General features: G+C 47.2%; 6 gene segments (V, D, J or C); all 6 read right to left on the bottom strand.

Moving 5' to 3' along the window:
• Positions 1 to 946: 946 nt before the first annotated feature.
• On the bottom strand, positions 947 to 2,361 carry LOC119936570. The segment is given in 3 exon segments: positions 947 to 1,005; positions 1,732 to 2,094; positions 2,181 to 2,361. Coding segments are annotated over 3 exon segments (603 nt in total).
• Positions 2,362 to 2,832: 471 nt separating this feature from the next.
• LOC119936569 lies at positions 2,833 to 6,458 on the bottom strand. The segment is given in 3 exon segments: positions 2,833 to 2,903; positions 5,964 to 6,275; positions 6,386 to 6,458. Coding segments are annotated over 3 exon segments (429 nt in total).
• A 2,418-nt stretch (positions 6,459 to 8,876) lies between these two features.
• LOC119936688 lies at positions 8,877 to 9,362 on the bottom strand. The segment is given in 2 exon segments: positions 8,877 to 9,208; positions 9,302 to 9,362. Coding segments are annotated over 2 exon segments (378 nt in total).
• A 3,192-nt stretch (positions 9,363 to 12,554) lies between these two features.
• Positions 12,555 to 13,050, bottom strand: LOC119936674. The segment is given in 2 exon segments: positions 12,555 to 12,892; positions 12,985 to 13,050. Coding segments are annotated over 2 exon segments (384 nt in total).
• Positions 13,051 to 15,941: 2,891 nt separating this feature from the next.
• LOC119936568 lies at positions 15,942 to 16,480 on the bottom strand. The segment is given in 3 exon segments: positions 15,942 to 15,988; positions 16,049 to 16,344; positions 16,435 to 16,480. Coding segments are annotated over 3 exon segments (389 nt in total).
• A 4,686-nt stretch (positions 16,481 to 21,166) lies between these two features.
• Positions 21,167 to 22,948, bottom strand: LOC119936567. The segment is given in 4 exon segments: positions 21,167 to 21,276; positions 21,363 to 21,536; positions 22,386 to 22,724; positions 22,843 to 22,948. Coding segments are annotated over 4 exon segments (669 nt in total).
• Positions 22,949 to 25,730: the final 2,782 nt, after the last annotated feature.

Here is a 25,730-nt window from a genome sequence, read left to right as displayed (position 1 = left end):
CCTCCTTTCAGCATCACCCTTGCATGTAATTTTGTGCTTTGTTTTATTCACCACACCCTCAAACCTCACCACACCCTTAACTCCAAACACTTACGTATGTATCCGCAGTGTATTTTAGTGTCTGTCTTCCCCTCTAGACTGTAAGCTTCTTTGGAGCAGGGGATATGACTACCAACTCTGTTGTAATGTACTCTCCTAGGCACTTACTTTGCACACTATAGTAGTAATGATAATAATAATGATGGTTTTTGTTAAATGCTTCCCATGTGCCAAAACTGTTCTAAGTGCTAGGGTAGATACAAGCTAATCAGGTTGTTCAAAGTCTCTGTTCCACATAGGGCTTACAGTCTTAATTCCAATTTTACAGGGGCACAGGGAAGATAAGCGACTTGCCCAAATTCACACAGCAGAGAAGTAACAGAGTAGGGATTAGAACCCAGGTCCTTCTAACTCCCAGGCCCCTGCTCTATCCATTAGGCCCTTCTGCTTCCCTGTGATTGGTGGTATAAAGAGAGACCAGAGGACTACAAGGGATGGCAAAAAGTTATTGGAGCACCAGGCATGTCCAGTTATTTGTGGAAGTACATGGGTTCCACAGCAGAGGAATGCATTTTATGCTTAGCATGTTATTCAGATGAAATCCTTCAAGATGATATATCAAGCTGACAGTTTTAAATGCCTGTGGATGGATCTGCATCATAGTTGAAATTACTGGATTGACTAATCTGGAGAGATGGGGGCAATACTGGGAGAGTGGGAGTTGGAAATTTCCTTGAAGCACCCCAGAGGTGGGTACCATGATGGAGTCAGAGTGCATCATATTACTGTGGGGGAGAGGGAAGCATACTCCATGTTGGACCATAATTCAACCTCTTCACCTTGGGATTGGTAGAACTGATAGCCTTCTCAGCAACTTTGTAAACCAAGCAAAAGTCGCTTACGCAAATCACATCCCCAGCATGGAGCTGTCTGAACTAAGCATCCCAGAAGACTTAGAGCTTAAGGCTGTTGAGAAATGGTTGAGAAACCGTATGATGTCCCATAATCTGGATCTACAAGTGCTCAGTTACTAACCAAAATTGACCTATCAGGCTTTAAGTTATGGGAAACTATTCACCAAGATTATCCTCCTCTGTAATTTATTTTGATGTCTGCAACTGTAGTCCCCTATATACTGTAAGTTCCTCTGGGTAGGGGTGATGCCTACCAACTCGATTTTATTGTACTTTATCATCAATCAGTGGTATTGAACATTTACTATGTGCACAACACTGTACTAAGTGCTTGGGAGGGTACAGTACAACAGAATTAACAGATATGTTTCTTTACAGTACAGTCTAAAGGACTGTACCCATGCATTAAGTATAGTGCTCTGCATACTATACATGTTGAATAAATAACACAGATTGATTGATTGATCCAAAGTCCAAATACATGGTTTCCCAGGAAGAGACCAACATGGAGAGTATCCATTTACCATACAATGTCCTGACTGAAGCTGGATGGAAAAGAGAATTTTCTCCTTTCTGCTCTGCAGCTCAGAGCAATGTATTTCAAGGATCAGGAAGGAGGTGATTGTCCCTGGGGAAAGCTGTGCCCTGGTTAGGGAGAGGAAACAACAGACACTGAACAGAAACTGCTTCTCTGCCTCATTCTCCACCTGCTCTGGGAACTGGGCTCCTTGTACCAAGTGAGTCCTGAGAGCCCCCATCTGCCAAGCCTCCTCCTGACCTCCTGCAGGGGAAGGTTTGTGTCTGGGCTCACACTCATTGCCCCTCACTGTGTGTCTTGCACAATAATACACGGCCGTGTCTGCGGGTGTCATGCCGTTCAGCTGCAGAGAGAACTCGTTCTTGGATGTGTCTCTGGAGAAAGACACTCGGCTCTTTACAGATGGTTCATAGTTAGTGCTTCCATCATAATATATATACCCCAACCACTGTGGACTCTTCCCCAGGGGCTGACGGATCCAGTACCAGTTGGAATAAGTGGTTGTGATGGAGTAACCGGTGATGGTGCAGGAGAGTGTCAGGGTCTCTGAGGGCTTCACCACGCCTGGGCCAGACTCCTCCAGCCGGATCTGAGACAGAACCCCTAGGAAAAAGGAGAGACACAGTGAACCCCACACAGCAAAGACCTGCTCCCCACCTTCCCCTTTCTTAAATCTTGCAGACACTCACAGCAAGGAGTGGCCAACAGAGAGAGGAGCAGCCACCAGGATTTCATGTTCTTCTGAACCTTGGAAACCACGTCTTCCCCAGAGACCTTCAGCCCAGGCTCAGGAGAGAGACTGACCCTCCACAGCATGGGGCTGCTATTTAACCTAGGAGGCTGGGGGAGATTTGCATGGGGGACTCCCATTCTGGTTATTAAGGGGAGGGTGGGTGGGGAGGATTCTTTTCTTGAGTCTCTCACTTGGGGTTGTCTACCCTATGGTTCAGGGACAGAGAGAGGGAAAGTTTCTCTGCCTTAGCCCTCAACTCTTCTCCTGACTCCACTGTCTGAGAATTTCTTGACAACACAAAATGAATTGACCAAGGAAGGCTGTACTTAAAAACTGCACGACTCTGAGGTGAAATCCCACCATCTCCTTGGGGTTCCTTTTGGGAGGCTTATGCCCCCATTAATTCCTACTAACATTTCTCTCCTTCCCTGTGACCCACTTGAGAGGGACTGTGGGAATATTACCATTTCACAGATGGGAAAACAGAGACTAAGAAAAGGTCAAAGTGCTCGATAAGTCAGATAGAAGAGGGTTTGGGGAGGTACCCTTGCTGGCTTTCTTCCCCACCATCAGAGTAAAGCAGGACTATGCTGTCATGCTGGTCTTGTTCAATTTATGTCATACTCCATGTTGAATGTGCACCAAGGGATATGGAAGCTGCAGTCAAAATATTTCACATCTACTGGGGAAACACAACCAACTCAGCAGGCTATCAGAGGCTGCTGTGTGCTGATGTCTAAATCTTCAGATTATCATGAGGTACTTTAGTGTCAGCAGACAAATAGGGACTCAATGAAGCCTAAAGAAAACTGAAGTTGTGCATCAGGCTACACCTGGAAAGCTGTTCAAACTACCAGGCTTCCAAAGTCTGAGACTTAAGCAGTGCACTATACCACAAGGCATAGAGAGACAGATCAAACAGAGAATGAAGAAAGGCGGATTAGGGAGATTGATGGAGATTGTGATGATAACAGGTAATCAGATGTCCTATGAGAAGCAGTGTGGCTTAGTGGATGGAGCACAGGCCTGGGGGTCAGGAGGATCTGGGTTTTAATCTCACCTCTGCCACTTGTCTGCTTTGATACTGTGGGCAAGTCATGTAACTTCTCTGTGTCTCAGTCATTTCTTCTGTAAAATGGAGATTGACTACGAGTTCTATGTGGGACATGGATTGTGTCCAACATGATTATCTTGTAACTACCCCAGTACTTAATACAGTGCTTGGCACATAATAAGTGCTTAATAAATACCATAAAAAATGATATTGAAGCTTCACTGCATCCCAGGGTGGACATGTGAGGAGAATGGGTGCTACCAGAGTGCACAAGTGTCTGCTGGGTGGTAAACCCAAATGAGACACATGAGTGCAAACAGATAATCCATGATATTAAAACACTGCAAAGCACTGTCTCTAACAAGGTAGTATAGCATGAACTATTGGAAGACCATGACATTATGCAGGGCAGCAGTCAGGAGAGGGCTTGCTGTCACTGAACTGAGGCTGTGTGGAAATAGAAAGACAAAGAGATAGTCTTTAAAGACAGATATGACCCCTGCAAGCACTAACTGCCTTCATCCTGCCTGGACCTTTCCAGTCACTGTCATGGATGTGGGTAGGTCACCTCTGGGAGCCCCATTTTATAAAATGAGAACCAACTACAGGTATGACAGATATGCCACCCACTCTACATAACTCACAAAACACCCGAGCTTCCATGAGATGGTCTGTCCAGACAGTTAATGGCCTAGAATAGGTGAAGTGCAAACTGAACTGGCAATTCAGGTTCCCTGTGCCTGCCTGAGGGAAAACTCATTTACATCAATGCCAATCACCTGGGAGAGACTGGCCACCTGATAATATCAAATGGAGCTCTGCCAATGCTATGGAAGGGTTCAGGGAAGGTAGCAAGGACTAAAAGGAGGCAGAAATGTTCAAAAGCTCTAGAGAAGAAAGGCATCTTGTGCTTGCTCTGCTATTGTATGTGATAAGAGGGATCTGGAAGCTTGTGTCTGGCCTGAGTCTGTAAGAACAGCTAAGTGGATTTCTATTGTATCTGGGGGATTGGGGATCATAACTAAATTATGGCCAAGTGCAAGATTAAGGAAAGTCTGTGTTTTATACTGTACTTTATACTTTTTAACCAATTGTTGCGGTGTTTGGTTCCCTCAGTAGCTTGAATAAATTGCTCTTTGAAAGTCTTTAAGCTCCAAGTCTGAGACAGGAAGATGGAAAGAAGAACATAATTTCAATTGAGGAAGATGTGTTGGGCACAATCCCTTGATCCCAAGACCAGCTCCTGCCTGTCTAGTAACTGACAATGTGAGGATGACTATGTCTGACTCAGCCCTGAGGTCTGAGCCGACAGGGAGAAACATGGAGGGAAGATGCATGGAGGTGGACAACCTGAGGACACGGAATACTGGGGCTAGGTCCTGGCTGGATTTGGGGTAAAAATGTTGGGTAGATTTGTGATAAAGCAGGAAATTATTACTAATATATAAGCACGTAGACCCCGGAGTTTTAAAAATTGTAACTATAGACAGTCCCCACCATGGACACTGAAGAAATACTATGATCAGTCCAACCCAGTAGGCTGCCAGTATGGGTACATTTTGGCTGGGCCGAGGCATAGGTCTGGGCATACAGTCAGTGTGGAATAAATGCTATAGCTAACCTAATCGGGAACCAAGATATAGACATAAATGCATCTATAAAATATTGAAGTAATTCATTCCAGCCTACTGAGGGAGCGACCATGTCTACTAATGCTGCTTTTTTCTCCAAAGTGCTTAGAACAGTACTCTACCTAAAGTAGCTCCTCAGTAACTGCTGATGGATGTTGAGAATTATTCCAGCTCTGGTCTATGTCTCTCCCAGGATGCAAGGGTGAAATTGGGTTGCATATTCCCCTTTTTCATCTGCGCCCTATCCCAACCCTGTCAGTGGACTCTGCTCCCAGGTCCCTGTGAATGCCAAGCTGACTGACAATGCCCAGGTATCATCTCCTAGGATCCCAAGGAGGAGGGATGGGAGGGGTAGATGGATGTCCAAACCCCCCTCTCAACTTCCTCAAATGGGAGAAATTCATTTCCAATTAGGCAGCCCAGAGTCTGGCCTAGTAGAAAGAGCACGACTCTGGGAGTCAGAAGGACCTGGTTTCTAATCCTGGATCAGCTACCTGTCTGCTGTGTGATCTTGGTCCAGTCACTTTATTTCCCCATGCCTCATTTACCTCATCTGCATAATAGTGATGAAAACTGAGCCCCATGTGGGACATGGACTGTGTCTATCCTAATTAGCTAGTATAGTGCCTGGCAAACATTAAGCAATTAACAAATGCCCACCCCGCTCCAAAAAAACCCTGCCAATTGGTCTCCCAAATGAAAGCCTCCAGGGCAGGTGAATGTTGCCTGGGGGTACTCCACTCTGACTTCAATCTCCCAGTCCTTCTGGTTTGGCAAGAAACAGGGCAAAATGGAATTGGAAATAATTCTTTAATCTCTCTGTGTGTTGCCCAGTGCAATGGCAGTCACACTGTCAGGAAGGAAGAGCCTGGCTTTGGGGGTGGCTCTTGCTGGGCATGGGGAGGGAACCACACACTCCTCTACTGCTCCCTCTTTGCTCTCCACCTGCTCCTGGGACTGGGTTCTGCTGTTCAGTGGGTTCTAAGCACCCCCTGATGCCCAGCCTCCTCCTGACCCCCTGCAGGGGAAGGTTTTTGTGTGGGCTCATGCTCACTACACCACATTGTGGTTTTCGCACAGTAATAGAGGGCCGTGTCTGCAGCTGTAAGTCCGTCCATTTGTAAGTAGAAATTGGAGCTGTCCTTGGAGGCTGTGAATCGGCCCTTGATGGCTGGGTTGTAGTATTCATAACTTGAGCTATAATAACTGACCAGCCACTCCAGCCCCTTCCCGGGCTCCTGTCGGATCCAACCCATGTAGTAGCTGCTCAGGTCAAATCCACTGACGGCGCACTGCAGCTTGCGAGACTGTCCAGGCTGGGCCAGTACTGAGGAGGACTGTGTCAGGACAACCTCTGACCGGACACCTGGGAGGGAATCAAGAAGAGAGGATTAATGTTCATGGAGACTGATTTTCCCATCACTGGAATAGGGTGGGCAAAGGGGCAAGAGGACAGGGGTGGAAACCTGAACGCACAGGAGAGTCCAGTGAGAAGGAGGAAGATGTGGGCTGGGGAGATCATGGTGCTGGGAGCAGAGAGGAGTGGAGTCCAGGGTCAGGGTTGGAAAGGGAGTCCCTGAGCTGGGCCAGGACCTGGTCTGTGGGGTCAAGGGAGGGATTAAAGAGGAATCTGGAGCTGTGGGATTTGCATGCCCCGCCCAGTGATGAATGAGCCCAGCATGAATATGGGGGCAGACCCTCCCAGACAGGCAGAGCCCTCCCTGGGAAGGAGGTCAGACACTGGGTGTGGAGAGTCTGCAGGGGTCCAAGGCTGTGGGAGGGAGACAGATGGATCTAAGGAAAGTTCCCCAGCAGAGGGTTAAGGGTGTTGGTGGAATGTGGGATGAAGGGCAGAAGCAGTGAATGGATAGATGTGGGTTTGGGCATATGTCTGGAAGAGATTTTGATGTGGAAAGTCCCTTTTTCATCCAAATCTCTCTGGGGAAACTGTTAGTTGCCGGGCAAACGTCTCTGCTTGTGGAGTCTTGGGTTCTCGTCCTGGTTCTTCCTGCTGCCAGGGAACAAAGCACAGTCAGTGTTGCTGCCAGAATGAGACAGATCACAAGGTTGAGTGAGAAACAGGCCAGGAGAGGAAGAGGACTCCGCAGGAAGAAGGGGGTGGCTGGCAGCCATTCAATCATATTAAGTGCTTACTGTGTGCTGAGCACTATACTAAGCACTTGGGAAGCCTCACTGAGAGAAGAGTCAGAAGTCCTGTCCCACAACAGGCTAAAGTGAATAGGAAAGGGCAGCCAGTCAGGTTGGGGTTGCAGGTTGGTAATTACTGCAGGAGGGTCTATAGGACTTTATACCGGGGTGTGTAACTGGAAATGGAAGGCAAACTGTTGGAGAGGGTTTCCACATCTTATCTCCATCCCTCTGTCCAGCAGTTCCCAGGAGGATGCTGACCATGGCTTGGTCAATGCAATTCCCCACTGGGATATCTCATTCATTTGTTCATATATTCTGCAGTATTTTTTAAGTGCCTACAGCATGCGCAGCTCTATACTAAGCCCTTGGAAAAAATAAGTGTATGGGAAATAAACACACTTTCTGGCTCCCAAGGGGCTCACAAATAATCAGGCAGGGTAGTTTGGTGATTGACACAAAAAGAGAGATGAAGCAGTAAAGACTCCAGGGCCTGGTTGTCCCCTTCCTCCAGATTTAATTCCCTCCTTGATAATAATAATAATAATGGCATTTATTAAGCACTTACTATGTGCAAGGCACTGTTGATACCCTACAGTTCTTGGAAGATGGAGCCCAGGGAACTGTGGTCCAGAGCCCACTTACCTTTAAGTATGGAAAGTGTTCCATTATGAAATTATAGATCTCTCTGATAGGGAGGCTGTTTTTGAGAGCTATGAAAATGAAGATGCTAGAGGAGGGAATAATAATAATAATGGTGCTATTTGTTAAAACACTTACTCTGTGCCAAGCACTAGAGTATAAATGAGACAATACGATCAGTCCCTGTCCCTCGTGAGACTCACAGTATAAGTTGGAGAGAGAACAGGGATCGGATCCCCATTTTACAGGTGAGGAAACTGAGGCCCAGAGATGTTGAATGACTTGCCCCAAGTCACACGGAATTGTGGCCTAATGGACAGAGCATGGGCCTGGGCGTTGGAAGGATCTGGATTCTAAGCCCGGCTCTGCCACTTGTCTGCTGTGTGATCTTGGGCAAGTCACTTCACTTCCCTGTGTCATGTGAAGTAAAATGGGAATTGATCGTGAACCCCATGTGGGATAGGGACTGTCTTCAATTTAATTAGCTCATATTTACCCCAGGGCTTAGTACAGAGCCTGGCACAGAGTAAGGGCTTAAAAGTGGCCTTCTTCAACTAAGTCCTCATTTCCTCTACTCCCTCTCCCTTCAGCATCAACCTCACACTTGGATTTGCTCCCTTTATCAGCCCCAAAGTGGGGAGGGGGGAGGCAGGGGAGGGGTGTGTGTGTGTGTATTACATAAATTAAATTATATAAATGTAATTTATTGATATTGACATCTCCATTTCCTTCTAGACAGCTCGTTATGAACATGGAACATGTTTACCAACTCTGTTATACTGTACTCTCCTAAGCTCTTAGTACAATGCGTCACACACATTAAGCCCTCAACAAATATAATTGATTGATTGATTGAAGTGTGTGCTCAGCTTTCAGTTAGTGCTCAGCAAATACCACTGACTGATTGACTACAGAATTAGCCCTTTAACTGGTAAAACTAAACATTGTTATTGAATATTATATGCTGTACTCTCCCAAGTGCTAAGAACAGAACTCTGCACATGGTAAGCACTCAGTAAATGCCATGGATTGATTGATGTTACTGGAATTTTCAGGAATCAGTGATTGTGTGTGAGAGGCTGGGAAGCCCCAGGTCAGGGCTTTTGTCTGTGGTCTTCGCTGCTCTGCTTCACCAGCCAGCAGCAAGCCTGAAATCCTCCCAGGGATTCTGACAGGCTCAGGATGTGGTTTGTCTCACTGGGTCTCTTGCACAGTAATACAGGGCGGTGTCCTCAGTTTTCAGGCTGTTCATCTGCAGATACACCAGGCTGTTGGCGTTGTCCCTAGAGATGGTCAATCGGCCTTTCACAGAATCTGCATAGTAGGTGCCGCTCCCATCAGTATAAATCAGAGCGACCCACTCGAGCCCCTTCCCTGGAGCCTGGCGGATCCAGCTCATGTGATAGTTGCTGAAGGTGAATCCGGAGGCTTTACAGGAGAGGCGCAGAGACCCCCCAGGCTGTCTCACGTCTCCCCCGGACTCCACCAACTGGGCATCACCCTGGACACCTGCAAAAACAGAGATATTAGAGATCATCAGAACCGACACACACACACATACATACACACACACACACATCTATCACGTCTTTCCCCAATTACCTCTTAGCAGGGTGAGAATGGAAAGCAGACTGAGGGCAGACTGCATGGTGAGGGCTGTAGGGACAGTTCTGGGGGCAGGAGGGGAGTGGCACAGACAATGGGGCTGGGGCTCCTCTCCCAGAGCTGCAGGGACAGGGGTTGTGCTGATTTTAAACAGGACTGGAGGGGCCCCATTTGCATCTTCTCCTCTCTAAAAGGGCACAGCAGCCACCTCTTGAGGGTGAGTCCCTGCCCTCAGCCTCAGAAAAGAGGACTTAGTGGAGCACGCAATCAGGACTCAAATAGAGGAGTCTGAAGTGGCTAAGAAAGGATCAACATCACTTGGGTTGAGAGGAATCTCTGGCAACTGGGTAAATCAAAAGTGGTAGAAAAAACCCCTCTGAAGCTCAAATCCACATAAATCTTCTGAACGCTGTTCTGCTGCTCACCTGAAAGCTCAGACACCATGGGGAAGTAGGAGGGGCAGTCAGGGAATATCTCTACACATTTAAGGAGGTCACATTGGAGACAAAATACACTGGAGTTTGAGAAACCAAGAGGAAAAAGACACACTAGTAAATCTAGTCAAAAGAGTAGTGTCAAATTGTTTTCAGTTGTTGCAAATCACTCACAGAGGAATTTCCACATCACAATCTATGGCTAAAGCTTTATTATCTCATGTCTAAATTAAAACCAAAAATTATTCCCTAATGTGAGGAACAATTTGACCACTCTGTCATCTCTACATAATGACATCCTCTAGCCTATAAGTTCGTTGTGGTCAGGGGATGCGTCTATTGTTGTGTTGTACTCTTCCAAGCACTTAATTCATTGCTCTTCACACAGTAAGTGCTCAGTAAATACAATTGAATGAATGAATTCAGCACACTCCAAACCTTCCTCTTGAAGATTGTGGGCTGGGAACATGCCTAACAAACCCTATAAACTCTGCTGTATTGTACTTTCCCTAGCACTTAATACAGTGCTCTACATCCAGTGACTACTCAATACATACCACTGATCAATTGATTCCCTGTCCAAGATGATCCCCTGGATTCCAGAGCTGAGAATCTCCTAATTCCACACTGGCCTAGCCCAATGGCAAACTTTCCAGAGTTTGTCTGAGGAATTGGGATGTGCGATGAATGAATTGATAATGCAGAAACTGCTCCCTTAAAGGGGATCATTCTTCCATCTTTATCTCAGAAGTTTAAAAGCAAAAAAGTCAGAGACAGGAAAGAAGGGATGGTCCCTGGGGGAAAGCTATGTGCTGGGCGGGGAGAGGAAATCGCAAACACTGAACAGACATTACTTCTCTGCCTTGCTCTCTACTTGCTCCTGGAACTGGACTGCTGGTGTTCAGTGGATTCTGAGCACCCCCTGCAGGGAAAGGTTTGTGTCTGGGCTCACACTCACTGCCCCTCACTGTACCTCGCACAATAATTCATGGCTGTGTCTGCAGCCCTGAGTCTGTTCATTTGTAAATAGAAATTGGAGCTGTCCTTGGAGGCTGTGAATTGATCCTGGATGGCCTGGTTTTAGTAATTGTTACTTTAGTAATTGTTACTCCCCCTTCTAGACTGTGAGCCCACTGTTGGGTAGGGACCGTCTCTATACGCTGCCAACTTGTACTTCCCAAGTGCTTAGTACAGTGCTCTGCACACAGTAAGCGCTCAATAAATACGATTGATTGATTGAAGTATAGTAAGTGACTAGCCACTCTAGCCCTTTCCCTGGCTCCTGTCAGATCCAATTCATCCAAGCAGCATGGCTCAGCGGAAAGAGCACGGGCTTTGGAGTCAGAGGTCATGGGTTCAAATCCCGGCTCCACCAATTGTCTGCTGTGTGACTTTGGGCAAGTCATTTAACTTCTCTGTGCCTCAGTTCCCTCATCTGGAAAATGGGGATTAAGACTGTGAGCCCCACGTGGGACAACCTGATCACCTTGTATCCCCCCAGCGCTTAGAACAATGCTTTGCACATAGTAAGTGCTTAACAAATACTATTATTATTATTATTATTATTATTATTATTATTATTATTATTATTATTATGTGTTGTTCAGGTCAAGCCCTCTGACAGCACAATGCAGCCTGTGGGACTGTCTGGGCTGGGTCAGCATTGCAGATGACCATGTCAGGACAACCTCTGACTGGATACCTGTAAGGGAATAATAATAATAATTGTATTTGTTAAGCACTTACTATGTGCTAAGCACTGTTCTAAGCGCTGGGGTAGATACAGGGTAAGCAGGTTGTCCCATGTGGGGCTCACAATTTTAATCCCCATTTTACAAGATGAGGTAACTGAGGCATACAGAAGTTGTGACTCGCCCAAGGTCACACAGCAAACAAGTGGCAGAGGCAAGATTAGAACCCACGTCCTCTGACTCCCAAGCCCGTGCTCTTTCCAGGAAGCCACACTGCTTCTCTAAAATATTTAGAAGTGGAGAATGCGGGTATCGATCCCACTACCTCTCACATGCTAAGCGAGCATTCTACAACCTGAGCTAATTCCAGCAGTTCCCAGGAGGATGGCGACCATGGCTTGGTCAATGCAATTAGCTGCTGGGATGCCTCATGAAGCAGTTAATAATTAATTAATTCAGTGGTTTTAAGTATCTGCTGTGTGTACTAACCACTTTATTAAAAAAAATATGCATGAATGATAAGTGGTTGTGATCTGTGGCCCCCAAGGGGCTAACAGACCAAAGCACAGGTAGGGAGAGTTGACAACAGACAATGGACAGAATAAGAGAGATGAAGCAGGAAAGATGTCCCCCAAGTGACATTGAAGGCACAGCCATGACAGCTACAATAAGAGCACCAGGGCAATGTGACCAGGGAAGCAGAGTTTCTGGTTCCTTACAACTCAGGTAGGGCTGGTCCCAGGTCTGGACCCTGCTTCGTCCTCCCTCTACCATATAGACTGCTTCTCCCTTTACGCTGTAGCTCTTTGAGCATGTTTTCAGATTGTGCTATGGTGTCCCATTGTTAAGTGCATTGTTAAGCTGAGTTCTCAGTAAATTCTCAAAAAATGTCACTAACGATGGACTGGAGAGTTACAGCCTCCTTAATTAGAGTCGGGAAAGGTAACCATTTCTATTGAATATTTCATACTTTTTGAATATTGATCACTGGAAATTTCAGGATTTTTCAGGAATCAGGGACTCTGTATAAGGAGCTTAGATATCTTGAACTGGGGCTGTTGTCTCTGCTGCTCCATTCCTCTGGCCCATAGCAACCCAGGAATCCTACCAGGGGTTTTGACAGGCTCAGGATGTGGTTTCTCTCACTGTGTCTCTTGCACAGTAGTAGAGGGCCATGTCCTCGGTTTTCAGGCTGTTCATTTGCAGATACAGCTGGCTGTTGGCATTGTCCCTGGAGATGGTGAATCGGCCTTTCACTGATGCGGCGTACTCTGTAGTTTGTGAATTAGCTACATTACGTATCACACCAATCCACTCCAGCCCCTTCCCTGGAGCTTGGCGGATCCAGCTCATATAGTAGTTACTGAAGGTAAATCCAGAGGCTTTACAAGAGAGGCGCAGTGACCCCCCAGGCTGTATCACATCTCCCCCAGACTCCACCAGCTGGACATCACCCTGGACACCTGCAAACACCAAGAAAGCATGGAACATGAAAATAGTCACAGATACACACATACATCAGTTATCCATACTAGTCAGATCTTCCCCCAGTTACCTTGGAGTAGGGCGAGGATGAAAAGCAGACTGAGGGTAGACTGCATGGTGGGGGTTGTGGCAACAGTTCTGGAGGCAGTAGGGGAATGGCACAGACAGTGGGGCTGGGGCTCCTCTCCCAGAGCTGTAGGGACAGGGGCCCTACTGGCTTTATTCAGGGCTGGAGGGGCCCCATTTGCATCTTCTCCTCTCTATAAGGGCACAGCAGTCACCTGCTGGGGACAGAGTCCCTGCCCTCAGCTTGAGAGAGAAGGACTTGTCAGAACCCTGGGGATATCATCAGAGATGGCTGTGAAAAGCAAGGTTGGTTGGAGACAGAGGGATTGTTCCCTCTGCTAATTGTGGACCTAGTAGTTCCTGGGAGAAGAGCGCTCACTTTTTCTAATACCAATTACGACTTGCATTTCCAGTGATATTTTGTGAGGACAAGAGTCATATATTGATAGATATTTATCGTGAACGTTACCTAACCATGGAACCACCATTTATTTAGTCTGTAACAGACAGATTTTCAGAATGTCAAAACCTAATGACAATGGCTTTCCCTCTGGGCCCTATGACACTCTGAGTGTAATACAATCCTTCAATCAATATTACTCATTGAGTGGATACTGTGTGCAAACCCCCGAACTTGGAAGAATACAAGAGAGTCAGAAGGCAATATCCTTGTCACCAAGGATCTTTTAATCTAGCAGGAAGACAGACATTAAAGAACCAATAACAGGTAGGAGATTCAGATAGGCTGTGCTTAAACGATAGGGTAAGCAAGTCAGTGTAATCACAGGATCACTTTTGGTAGTGCTGGCTTTATAAATGTTGAGTATCCAGTGGGGAGACAGTAACCTGGAGAGAAAAAAAGTGAATCAGGGAAAGCCTCTGAGGACAGGAGAGATTTCCAAAGGGCTTTGTAGTTTGGGAAAGCTGTGATCTGGTGAATTGAAAAGGGTGTCAGGTTTCAAGCAGGAAGAAGGGCTTGAGCAAGAGGTTGGATGTGAAAGGCAAAAAAGAGGGCAATGCCTAGATCAGCTTGAGAGGAATATAGAGTGTGAGCTGGGGTATAGTGGGATAAGAGTGGATAACTCGGGGGCAGGGGAGGAGAGAGCTTTTAGAGTACCTTAAGATCAAGTGTTCAGTGGTTTCTACTTGTTGTGCAGGGGAATGGGAAACTACTGAAGGCTGTTGAGAACTGCGGAGTGGGGATGTACACAGAAGCACATGTTAAAAAGAATGATCCTGGTAGAAGACCGAAGTACCAACTGAGAAGGCTGGAGGTAGGGACACCACTGAGGAGACTGCTACAGAAATCCAGTAGGGATATGAGGGATATGAGTGAGTGGTCCCTGAACTAGAGGAGCAGCGTGGCTTAGTGGAAAGAGCCCGGGCTTGGGAGTCAGAGGTTGTGGGTTCTAATCCTGGCTCCACCTCTTGTCAGCTGTGTGACTTTGGGAAAGTCACTTAACTTCTCTGGGCCTCAGTGACCTCATCCGTAAAATGGGGATTAAAACTGTGAGTCCCATGTGGGACAACCTGATAATCTTGTATCTATCCCAGTGCTTAGAACAGTGCTTGGCACATAGTAAGCACGTAACAAATACAATCATTATTATTATTTAATACTCTAGATTCCTGGAAATTGCACCCCACCCCCACAGTTATCTTGGTCATCTGGAAGAGAAGGGAAAGTGACAGAGTGCAAATTGGTGATGATGTCACAAATCCTAGTTTCAGCTCAAATCATATAGTCATCTTGTGAGAGATGCCCAAAGTCTTGCTGGGTAACAGGATACCCAAGCTACTGCTGCCCCCAAATGGGGGCCTACAAGCTGAGGGCAGAGAAACATTTTACAGACGTGGTGAAGCCCAGTCTCCTAGCAATGGCATCGCTGTGTGCATTTGGGGAGACCACAGCATCAGAAAGATCAGCCTGGTCCACCCTTAGCAGGAGAAGGAAAGTTGTCTTCGAAGCAGATGCTTGGATATTTTGATTCTAAGGGAGAAATGATTATTATTTAGGCAGATTCCCTAAATTGATAGAAGGGAGAAATGGAAACAGGGCACTGAAGGGTAGCAATCACTCTTCCCATCCAGGTCCTGGAAGAACACCAAGACATTCACTTTTCCGGTTCTCCCTCCTGTTTAGATTGGGTGCCCTGTATGGAACAGGGACTGTCTGGTCTGGTTAACTTTAATCTACTCCAGCGCTTAGAACAGTGCTTGACATCATCATCATCATCAATCGTATTTATTGAGCGCTTACTATGTGCAGAGCACTGTACTAAGCGCTTGGGAAGTACAAATTGGCAACATATAGAGACAGTCCCTACCCAACAGTGGGCTCACAGTCTAAAAATAGTAACATATAGTATAGTATAGTAAGCACTATAGTATAGTATAGTAAGCACTTAACAAATGTCATTAAAACAAACATAAACGTAACCCCTTGAGTGGTCACAGGAAGATCCTGGTTCTCTTATTTCTGACCCTGGAATTCAGCCTGTAGCTATGAGGAGGAAAGAGGAGCCTGAAATTGACCTGGGGAGCAGCAAGGAGGAAAGCAGCAGACAGCTACTTCACTTCTTCCTGAGTTCAAGAAACATGCACCAAACTGGGAGCAAATTAGTCTGAGTTATTGTAGCCTACAAACCATTTTCCAGAGATCACTCTGGGGCTGTGACGAATAGCTAGCTGACTTACATTATCCAAAGTTCTAATCCATGGTTCCACAGAAAGGAACCGACTTAATCTACTCTTAGTAAACAGTGTTCTCACTGAAGCTGAATGAAAATAAGAATCATCTCCTCTCATATCTGCAGTTCAGAGCAATGTTGGTCGGAGGTCAAGGAGGAAGGGATGGTCCCTGGGGAGCAACCTGTGGATCAGGGAAAGGAAACCACAGACACTGAGCAGACTCTCCTCTGCCTCGCTCTCCACCTGCTCCTGGAACTGGGCTTCTTGTGCTCAGTGGGTCCTGAGGGCTCCCTGCTGCCCAGCCTCCTCCTGACTGCCTACAGAGGAGAGTTTGTGTCTTGGCTCACACTCAAGGCGCCGCACTGTGTGCCTAGTACAGTAATATAGGGCCATGTCCTCAGATTTCAGCTGCTCATTTGCAGATACATCAGGTTGTTGGCATTGTCCCTGGAGATGGTGAATCGGCCTTTCACAGAGTCTGAATAGTATATGGTGCCCCCATTGCCACTTATAGTTGAGACCCACTCCAGCCCCTTCCCTGGAGCCTGGCGGACCCAATCCATCCAGTAGCTACTGAAGGTGAATCCAGAAGCTTTACAGGAGAGGCGCAGAGATCCTCCAGGCTGTCTCACGTCTCCCCCGGACTCCACCAGTTGACCATCGCACTGGACACCTGCAAACACAGAAGCAGCATGCATCATAACAACATTCACACACAAACACACACCAGTTATCTATGCTAGTCACCTCTTTCCCCAATTACCGTGGAGCAGGGTGAGGATGGAAAGCAGACAGAGGGCAGACTGCATGGTGGGGGCTGTGGAGACAGTTCTGAGGGCAGGAGGGGAACAGCACAGACAGTGGGGCTGGGGCTCCTCTCCCAGAGCTGCTGGGACAGGGGCAGTCCAGGCTTTAATCTGGGCCAGGGGGAGGAGGGGAAGTGCTGCATTTGCATCTCCTCCTCTCTATAAGGCCACAGCAGCCCCCTCCTGGGGGTAAGTCCCTACCCTTAGCTTCAGAGAGAAAGGCCCAGAACATTCCCTGTCGGGAGGCCCTGATCAACACTAATAAGAGTACGGAACTTGATCAGTTCCAGGAGCAACAGCAATCTTTGAGAATAAAATACCTGTGATCACCAGGGTACTCTTTAATCATTTCACTTCTCAGAGACCCAAACCCGCTGTTGGGTAGGGACTGTCTCTATATGTTGCCAACTTGTACTTCCCAAGCGCTTAGTACAGTGCACACAGTGAGTGCTCAAATACGATTGAATGAATGAATCCCTCTGACATTACTGGACTTCCCGTTGTGAATTTCCTTCTTAATAAGCTAAATGGGCAGTCACTAACACTCCTTATTCATTTCAGAACATTGTGTAATCATGGACTATTTGAACAATTTCATATATATCCATTCATGACTAACTGCCTTCCCATTAGACTGAAAACTTCGCAAAGGCAGGGATTTCACCTCATAAAATTTCTGATTCCTGAGTACCTTAAATAAGCCCTCTAGTCTGTGAGCTCACTGTGGGCAGGGAGTGTGTCTGTTATATTGTATTCTTCCAAGTGCATTGTACAGTGCTTTGTACACAGTAAGCATGAACATGATTGATTCATTGACTGATTCTCTCTGCTGCTGGTCAAGTAATAGTAGTGTGGATACTCTCCTTCCCAGAATGACTGATTGTCTGGAATGAGAAAATAAACATTTATCAATGTAGGTGGGAGAGAACCTCAAGAAGAGGATTTAGCAATATTACTATTAGAGTTCAGGGAATTCTTGGCTTTTGTAGCAAATGTCAAGCTATTAAATAATGACAACAAAATGCAGTCACTTAAAATGATCTGCAAGTACACTTTCCATATCACACTGAGCAGGAAAGTCATATACATCCACTTGTCCAGCCAATTTCCCCGGGTTGATTACCATATTGTTGTATTGTACTCTCCCAAGTGCTTAGTACAGTGCTGTGCACACAGTAAGTGCTCAATAAATACAGTTGAATGAATGAATGAAACCTAGCATCTAGAACTCCTCCCCTGCTCTCTCCCCATAACCAAGACCCTCATTGACATCTCATTTCTTAGTTCTCAGCTCAATATTGTCCCTGCCCAGCGCATTCCTGCATTGACCCCCATCCCTCCATTTATTACACCTACTCTACTCCAGAACAGACACTTTCTCCCCAGGGAAGCAGCGTGGCCTCGTGGACAGAGACTGGACAGTGGACAGAGCCTGGACAGTGGACAGAGCTTAGTGGACAGGGCCTAGGAATCAGAAGGATCTGGGTTCTAATCCTGGCTCTACACATATATTAGAGAAGCAGCGTGGCTCAGTGGAAAGAGCATGGGCTTTGGAGTCAGAGGTCATGGGTTCAAATCCAGCTCCACCAATTGTCAGCTGTGTGACTTTGGGCAAGTCACTTCTCTGCACCTCAGTTATCTCATCTGTAAAATGGGGATTAAGACTGTGAGCCCCCTGTGGGACAACCTGATCACCTTGTAACCTCCCCGGCGCTTAGAACAGTGCTTTGCACATAGTAAGTGCTTAATAAAATGTCATCATCATCATATCAGTCATTCAATCACATTTATTAAGTGCTTACTGTGTGCAGAGCACTGTACTGAGTGCTTTGGGCAAGTCAACTTCTCTGGGTCTCAGTTACCTGGTTGAAAGAAGATGAGTGATGAATTTTGGGGGACAAAGATCCTCCTCTCGTGCCCCCCACTGAGGCCTGTCTCCCCTCCTGACACCTTCCCTTGCTAGGCTCCTTGTTACACCTATTCAGATGCAAGTTTTGCTAATCTGTTGCCAACTTTGACATGAGGCAGCTAAGGCAATGATTGAATATCATGTGATATTAGTGATTATGGGAATTAGCAAGGCCTGATGGATCCATCACAGGCCTGGGAGTCAGAAGGACCTGAGTTGAAATCCCAGCTCTGCCATTTGATCCCAGCTCTGCCCAGCCGGCACATTTCACTCCGCTAATGCTAAGCTTCTCCTTCTACCTCGATCTCATCCATCTCATTGCCAACCGCCTACCCATATCATGTGTCTGGCCTGAAACACCTTCCCTCCTCATATCTGACAGATTAGTACTCTCCCCTACTTCCAAGACATTTATTGAACAGCCTCAGGGTGTGGTTTCTCACACTGTCACTCTCACAGTAATACAGGGCTGTGTCCTCGGTTTTCAGACTGTACATCTGCAGGCTGTTGGTGTTGTCCTTGGATATGGTGAATCGGCCCTTCACAGAGTCTGCATAGCCTGTGCTAACATATTTGGTTTCTACAGCTGTGACCCATTCCAGCCCCTTCCCTGGAGCCTGGCAGACCAAGCTCCCCTTCACCCCCTCTTCCCCCTCACCATCCCCCAACCTTACCTCCTTCCTCTCCCCACAGCACCTGTCTATATGTATATATGTTTGTACATATTTGTTACTCTATTCATTTATTCATTTTATTTGTACATATTTATTCTATTTATTTTATTTTGTTAATATGTTTTGTTTTGTTCTCTGTCTTCCCCCTTCTAGACTGTGAGCCCACTGTTGGGTAGGGACCGTCTCTATATGTTCCCAACTTGTACTTTCCAAGTGCTTAGTACAGTGCTCTGCACACAGTAAGCTCTCAATAAATATGATTGAATGAATGAATGAATAAAATAGCCATCACTGAAGGAGAATCTGGAGGCTTTACAAGAGAGGCACAGAGACCCCCTGGGCTGTCTCACATCTCCCACGGACTCCACCAGCTGGACATCACCCTGAACACCTACAAACACAGAGACAACACAGGTCATGAAAACGTTATATACACATATATACACGCATCAGTTACACATGTTGGTCATGTTTCTCCTCAATTACCTTGGAACAGGGTGAGGATGGAAAGCAGACTGAGGGCAGACTGCATGGTGGGGACTGTGGGGACAGTTCTGGGAGCTGGAGGAGAATGGCAGAGAAAGCCGGTTTGGGGCTTCTCTCCTAAGGCTGCAGGGACAGGGGACTCATGGGCTTTAATCAGGGTTGGAGGGACACTATTTTCATCTCCTCCTCCCTATAAAGGCACAGCAGCATTCTCCTGGGGTTGTCTCCCATCCTCTGCTGCAGAAAAAAGAACACCCTGAACTTCCATTCAGCACCAGAGCAGGGGAGTCTGAGGTGGCTAGGAAAGGATGGACATTTATACTAGTGGGAAGAATCAAACTGGTGACTGGGGAAAGTAAGAATGTTGAATTTCAACCCTCTGAGACTCAAAACCTCAAAAGATAACCAATCCACATATGTCCTCTGAGAACTCTTTCTTATTATTATTAGTGGTATTGGTTAAGCACGTACAATGTTCCAGGCACTGTACTAAGCATTAGTTAAGATGCTGCCTCTCAGACCTGAATGCTCCAACACCCTGGGGCATTAGAAGGGGAAGTCAGGGACTGTAAATAGACTTTAAAGAAGGTCATAATGGTATCAGAACACACTGCAGTTGGAGAAACCTACTACAGTTCCAAAGTGTTTTCAGTTCTTAGGGCAAATCGGTCACATAGCAGTATTCACATCGTAATCTGTGGCTAAAGCTTTGCTATCATGTATTTAAATTTAAACCATGCATCCTTTCCTGATGTGAGAAACAACTTTTCCCATTCTGTAATCTCCATGCCAAGACGCATTCACCATAAGCCAAACTTTCCCTGTCCAAGACAGTCATGATTGAGAAGACAAGGAATTGGTCCACACTTCTGCAGTAGGGACATTCTCCATCTCAGGTGCAGATCAGGGAGGGATTGATAGGGAGCTGGAGATTGGGACTGTACATTTAGGCATAGGAAGAGGTGTGGGTTTGGGTGGGGATGCAGGACCTGTGGGGTGGGGTGAGTCCCCTGGATTCTGGAGCTGAGAATCCCCTAATACCACACTGGCCCAACCCAATGGTGAACTTTCTGAAGTTTGTCCCAGGAATAGAGATGGGCAATGAATAGATTGATAATCCCCATAGTAATGGCCGCCTTTCCTTAAAATACACACTTTCAGGGGTATAATGCTGCCCTCTCTCTCTCTCAGCAGTTCAGCACTGGTGAAGGAGATGATGGCCCCTGAGGGAAAGGTGTGCAAAGGGCAGGGAGAGGAAACCTTAGATTTAGAACTGAAACTCCTCCTCTGCCTCTCTCTCCACCTGCTCCTGGAACTGGTCTCCTGGAGTTCAGTGGGTCCTGAGCCACCCCCTGCTGCCCAGCCTCCTCCTGACCCCCCTGCAGGGGAGGGTTTGCGTCTGGGCTCGCACTCGCTGCCCCACACTGTGAGTCTGGCCCAGTAATGTATGGCCATGTCTGTGGCTGCCACACTGCTCAGCAGCAGAGAGAACTTGTTCTTGGACTTGTCTCTGGAGATGGAGATTCTATCCCTTATAGATGGCTCAGAGTCAGTGCTTCCATTATGACCTATAAAAACCATCCACTTGAGGCTCTTCCCAAGGGATTGTTGGATCCAGTGTCACGGGCTAGTGCTAGCTAGGATCGAAATTGCGCAGTAGAGTCTGAGGGTCTCTGAGAGTTTCAATGCTCCTGAGCCCGATTCCACCAGCTGGATTTCAGACAGGACCCCTGGGAACAAGGAGAGACATGTTGAACACCACACAGCAGAGATCTGTTCCCTATCTCCCCCTTCCTGAAATCTCACAGACACTTACAGTGGGCAGCTGCCCTCAGGGAGGGGAGCAGCCACCAGGATTTCGTGTTCATGTTCACGTCTTCCCCAGAAACTTCCAGCCCAGGGTCAGGTATGGCAAATGTGGCCCCAACTGCACCTAGCTCACAAAACCACTGAGGCTTCCGTGCAGTGGTCTGACCCGACAGTTGACAGCCTGGAGTAGTTGAAGTGCAGCCTGAACTGGCAGCTCAGCTGCAGTCTACCAAGCCTTGCCCAAGGGAAACTCCAGGACATCAATGTCAATCACCTGGGAGAGACTGCCCACATGATGACATTAGCCAATTCCAGAGAAGGGCATGAGACTGTGGTATTTCAGAGGGAGGGACCTGAAAGATTCAAAATGTTCCAGAGGAGGAAGGCCTTTCTCTCTTGTCCAGCTATTACCTGTAAATGAATACTACTGGGGCTAAAAGGAACCTTGGTGCCAGTCTGAATGCATGGGAAACAGCTAAGTGGGTATTTCCTATGTCTGGGGGAGTTGGGAATCAAAACTGAATTATGGACAAGTGCAACAGTAATCAATCCATCTGTCATATTTATTGAGTTCTTACGGTGTGCAGAGTACTGTGGTTTATTGTAAAATTTGCTTTAGGTCTTTTAACCAGTTACTGTTGCTAATTTGGTTCCCTCAGTAGCTCCCATGAGTTGCTATTTGAGAGTCTATTGATCCTCTTCTGGACTAAGTGAATACATTTTTTCTCTGTGGTGCATAAATATTTTTTTTTGTTTTTAACATGCCATGAATCCAGTCTCTCCTGACCTGAGTTCTCCTCCATTCCTTTGCTCTCTGCTCCCTATTCTTGGTGTCTCCCACCAGGCTTCTGCAACTGTGCCTATGTGAGGCTGAGGGGGTGATCAAATATTAGATCATGTAATTTTCAGGAATTTTTAGTAATCATTGAGTTGAGAGATGGGAAATACAGGCTGGGGCAGTTGTCTGTGGTTTCTGCTGCTCTGCCCCCACAATCAGCTGCAGCCCATGAATCCTCCCAGGGTTTCTGACAGCCTCGGGATGTTGTTTCCCTCACTGTGTCACTCGCACAGTAATACAGGGCCATGTCCTCAGTTTTCAGGCTGTTCATCTGCAGATAAACCAGGCTATTGGCGTTGTCTTTGGAAATGGTGAATCGGCCTTTCATAGAGTCTGGATAGTATGTGCTAGTACCGCTGGTATATATAGATGCAACCCACTCCAGTCCCTTCCCTGGAGCCTGGCGGACCCAGCTTATATAGTAGCCATCACTGAAGGAGAATCCAGAAGTTTTACAGGAGAGGCGCAGAGACCCCCCAGGCTGTCTCACGTCTCCTCCGGACTCCACCAGCTGGACATCACACTGGACACCTGCAAACACAGAGACAGTGTGGATCATGAGAACAGACACACACACACACAAAAAAAAAAAAAAAAAAAAAAAAACAAAAAAAAGTTATCCACGTCTCTCATGTCTTTCCTCAAATACCTTGGAGCAAAGTCAGGATGGAGAGCAGACTGAGGGCAGACTGCATGGTGAGGACTGTGGAGTCTGTTCTGGAGACAGGAAGGGAACGGCACAGAGAGTGGGGCTGGGGCTCCTCTCCCAGAGCTGCAGGGACAGGGGCCGTGCTGGCTTTAATCAGAGCTTGAGGGGCCCCATTTGCATCTTCTCCTCTCTATAAGGGCACAGCATCCACCTCCTGTGGCTGAGTCTTGGCCCCAGTCCTATTGGAAGATGCAGTGCATAACACATTGGTGTGTCCAGTGCTCCAGAGAAGACCAGAGCACCTAGGCAGTGCACGGGGCTGAGTACATCTCTAGTACAGTGATAATAGAGAGAGGGATGTGGACCATTTCCTAACCTAGGGTAAGAGCCAGGAGTCTTGGGCGTTAGGGTTGGCATTGTGGAGGAGCTGGAGAGGCTGACAGGAAAGTAGTATTCATTCAATCGTATTTATTGAGCGCTTACTGTGTGCAGAGCACTGTATTAAGCGCTTGGGAAGTACAAGTTGGCAACATATAGAGACAGTCCCTACCCAACAATGGGCTCACAGTCTAGAAGGGGGAGACATAGACCAAAACAAAACATATTAACAAAATAAAATAAGTGGAATAAAAATGTACAAGTAAAATAAATAAATAGAGTAATAAATATGTACAAACATATATACATATATACAGGTGCTGTGGGGAAGGTAAGGAGGTAAGGTGAGGGAGATGGAGAGGGGGAGGACGGAGAGGAGGGGAGAGGAAGGAGGGGGCTCAGTCTGGGAAGGCCTCCTGGAGGAGGTGAGCTCTCAGTAGGGCCTTGAAGGGAGGAAGAGAGCTAGCTTGGCGGATGTGGGGAGGGAGGGCATTCCAGGCCAGGGGGATGACGTGGGCCGGTGGTCAACGGCAGGACAGGCGAGAAGGAGGCACGGTGAGGAGATTAGCGGCTGAGGAGCGGAGGGTGTGTGCTGGGCTGTAGAAGGAGAGAAGGGAGGTGAGGTAGGAGGGGGTGAGGTGAGAGCCTTGAAGCCCAGGCTTGGCTGAGGCCTCTCTGCCTCTGAGGAAATAATGGGGGAGAAAATAGCTGCAAAATATCAATTTTCATGTCATCTCTCATCCATAAATATGGAATGCACTCAGGGGCTGTACTAACACCAGTTCAGATATAGGGTCTGGGAATGAGACTAAAGATAAAGGGTAAGCACAGCTTCCTGAAGACACAGAGATGAGAGGATTCATTCCAATTCTATTCTGCTTTGTTTCCTTCCCACGGTTGTAGGATTTTGAGAATGAAAGCAGGGCTTGGAGGGCATTGATCCCAGGAAGCCTCAGGAACAGCAGTCCCTGGGAGACCCCCAAAGAGGGCAAAGGACCTTCAGGGTGGAGGCCATCAGTGAGGTGGGAGGGCAGAGTGAACATCTGTCAAAACTTCAGCTGATTGGACTCCAGCTCAGGGAAATTTCTTGGGCAACAAAAGATGGTGTTGATAACTGGATTTATTGATGCCATTTTTGCCTACTTCAGAGCCTGTAAGAGCAATAAAAACCTGCTCTGAAACTGCTTATTGCTGTCTGTGCAGGGATCTGAAATGCAATACATATTTCACCTGTTTCTAGAGAAAGATGTTTTAGTGTTTCTGGGTGTTGACCTCCTCAATGGAGACCGCACAACCAGGAGAGGAGATAGACCTGTCATTAAGCTACATCAGTGAACACCAACTGGATCCACAGCTGGATTCCCCAGGAATGTCGGGGGGCCTGCCTGGGGAATTCCCTCTGCAGAGGAGGGACAGGCTGGAAAACCTGTGCTTCAAACCCCGTGAATGGGTTCAGGTTGCAGAAAGCAGAGGAGGCTGAAGCCAGAGTACAGGCCAGACAGGGTCCAGGTGACTCCATCAGGCCTTTCAGCTTGGTGGCCCGAGCAGTTGAAGTCCTCTGAGCCACCTGCAAGAGACCCTCTCCCAACTGTCCTGTCCCCATCCCCGTGGTCAAGATGTGCTGGGGACATCACTCCCAGAAGGGCATGGACAGATGAGCCAGACTCCAGAGGGGGGTGAATGGATTCCCAGGGATCCCGGAATGGTATCAGAGGAACCGCTTTAAGGACCCAGGGCAGGCTGACAGTGAGAAGCCCCTGAGCGGAGCAGCAGCAATACAAGGGCAGAGCGGCCTTGACTTCACTCCCACAATACTGCAGTCTTGGAAGGATTCAGAACGAATTGAAACTGCAGTAAATTCTCTCTTCTCTGTGTCTGTGGTTCAGTAATAGCAGTAATGATATTGACAGTAACAGTCAGGGAGGAGGGGATGGTCTCTGAAAAGCTGTGCCCTGGACAGAGAGAGGAAACCACAGACAACGGAATAGATACTCCCCTCTACTTTACTCTGCACCTGCTCCTGGAAATGGGTTCTTTGTGCTTAGTGAGTACTGAGCGCCCCCTGCTGCCCAGGCTTCTCCTGACCGACTGCCGGGGAAGCTTTGTGTCTGAACTCACACTCACTACCCCGCACTGTGTGTCTCGCACAGAAATACACGTCCATGTCTGTGGTTGTCACGCTGTTCAGCTGCGGAGAGAACTCATACTTGGACGTGTCTCTGGATATGGTTATTCTCCTTTTCAAGGATGGGTTGCATGCTAAAATTATTCTGCTTCTCAAGGATGGGTTGCATGCTAAAACTCCATCATTTCTTATTGGCCCCATCCTCTCCAGGCCCTTCCCAGGGGGCTGAAGGATACTTCTCCAACCATTACTACTATTTAATCTATCACTGAATCCTGTTAGTACAACATTCACAGCAACGCTAAAACCCCTCCCTTCCTCTCCATTCAAACTACTACCATGATAATCCAATCACTCATCCTATTCCACCTTGATTATTGTATTT

The sequence above is a fragment of the Tachyglossus aculeatus genome, chromosome 14 (assembly GCF_015852505.1).
Source record: "Tachyglossus aculeatus isolate mTacAcu1 chromosome 14, mTacAcu1.pri, whole genome shotgun sequence".
Classification (NCBI taxonomy): Eukaryota; Metazoa; Chordata; class Mammalia; order Monotremata; family Tachyglossidae; genus Tachyglossus; species Tachyglossus aculeatus.
This window is presented reverse-complemented; position numbering and strand designations above follow the sequence as displayed.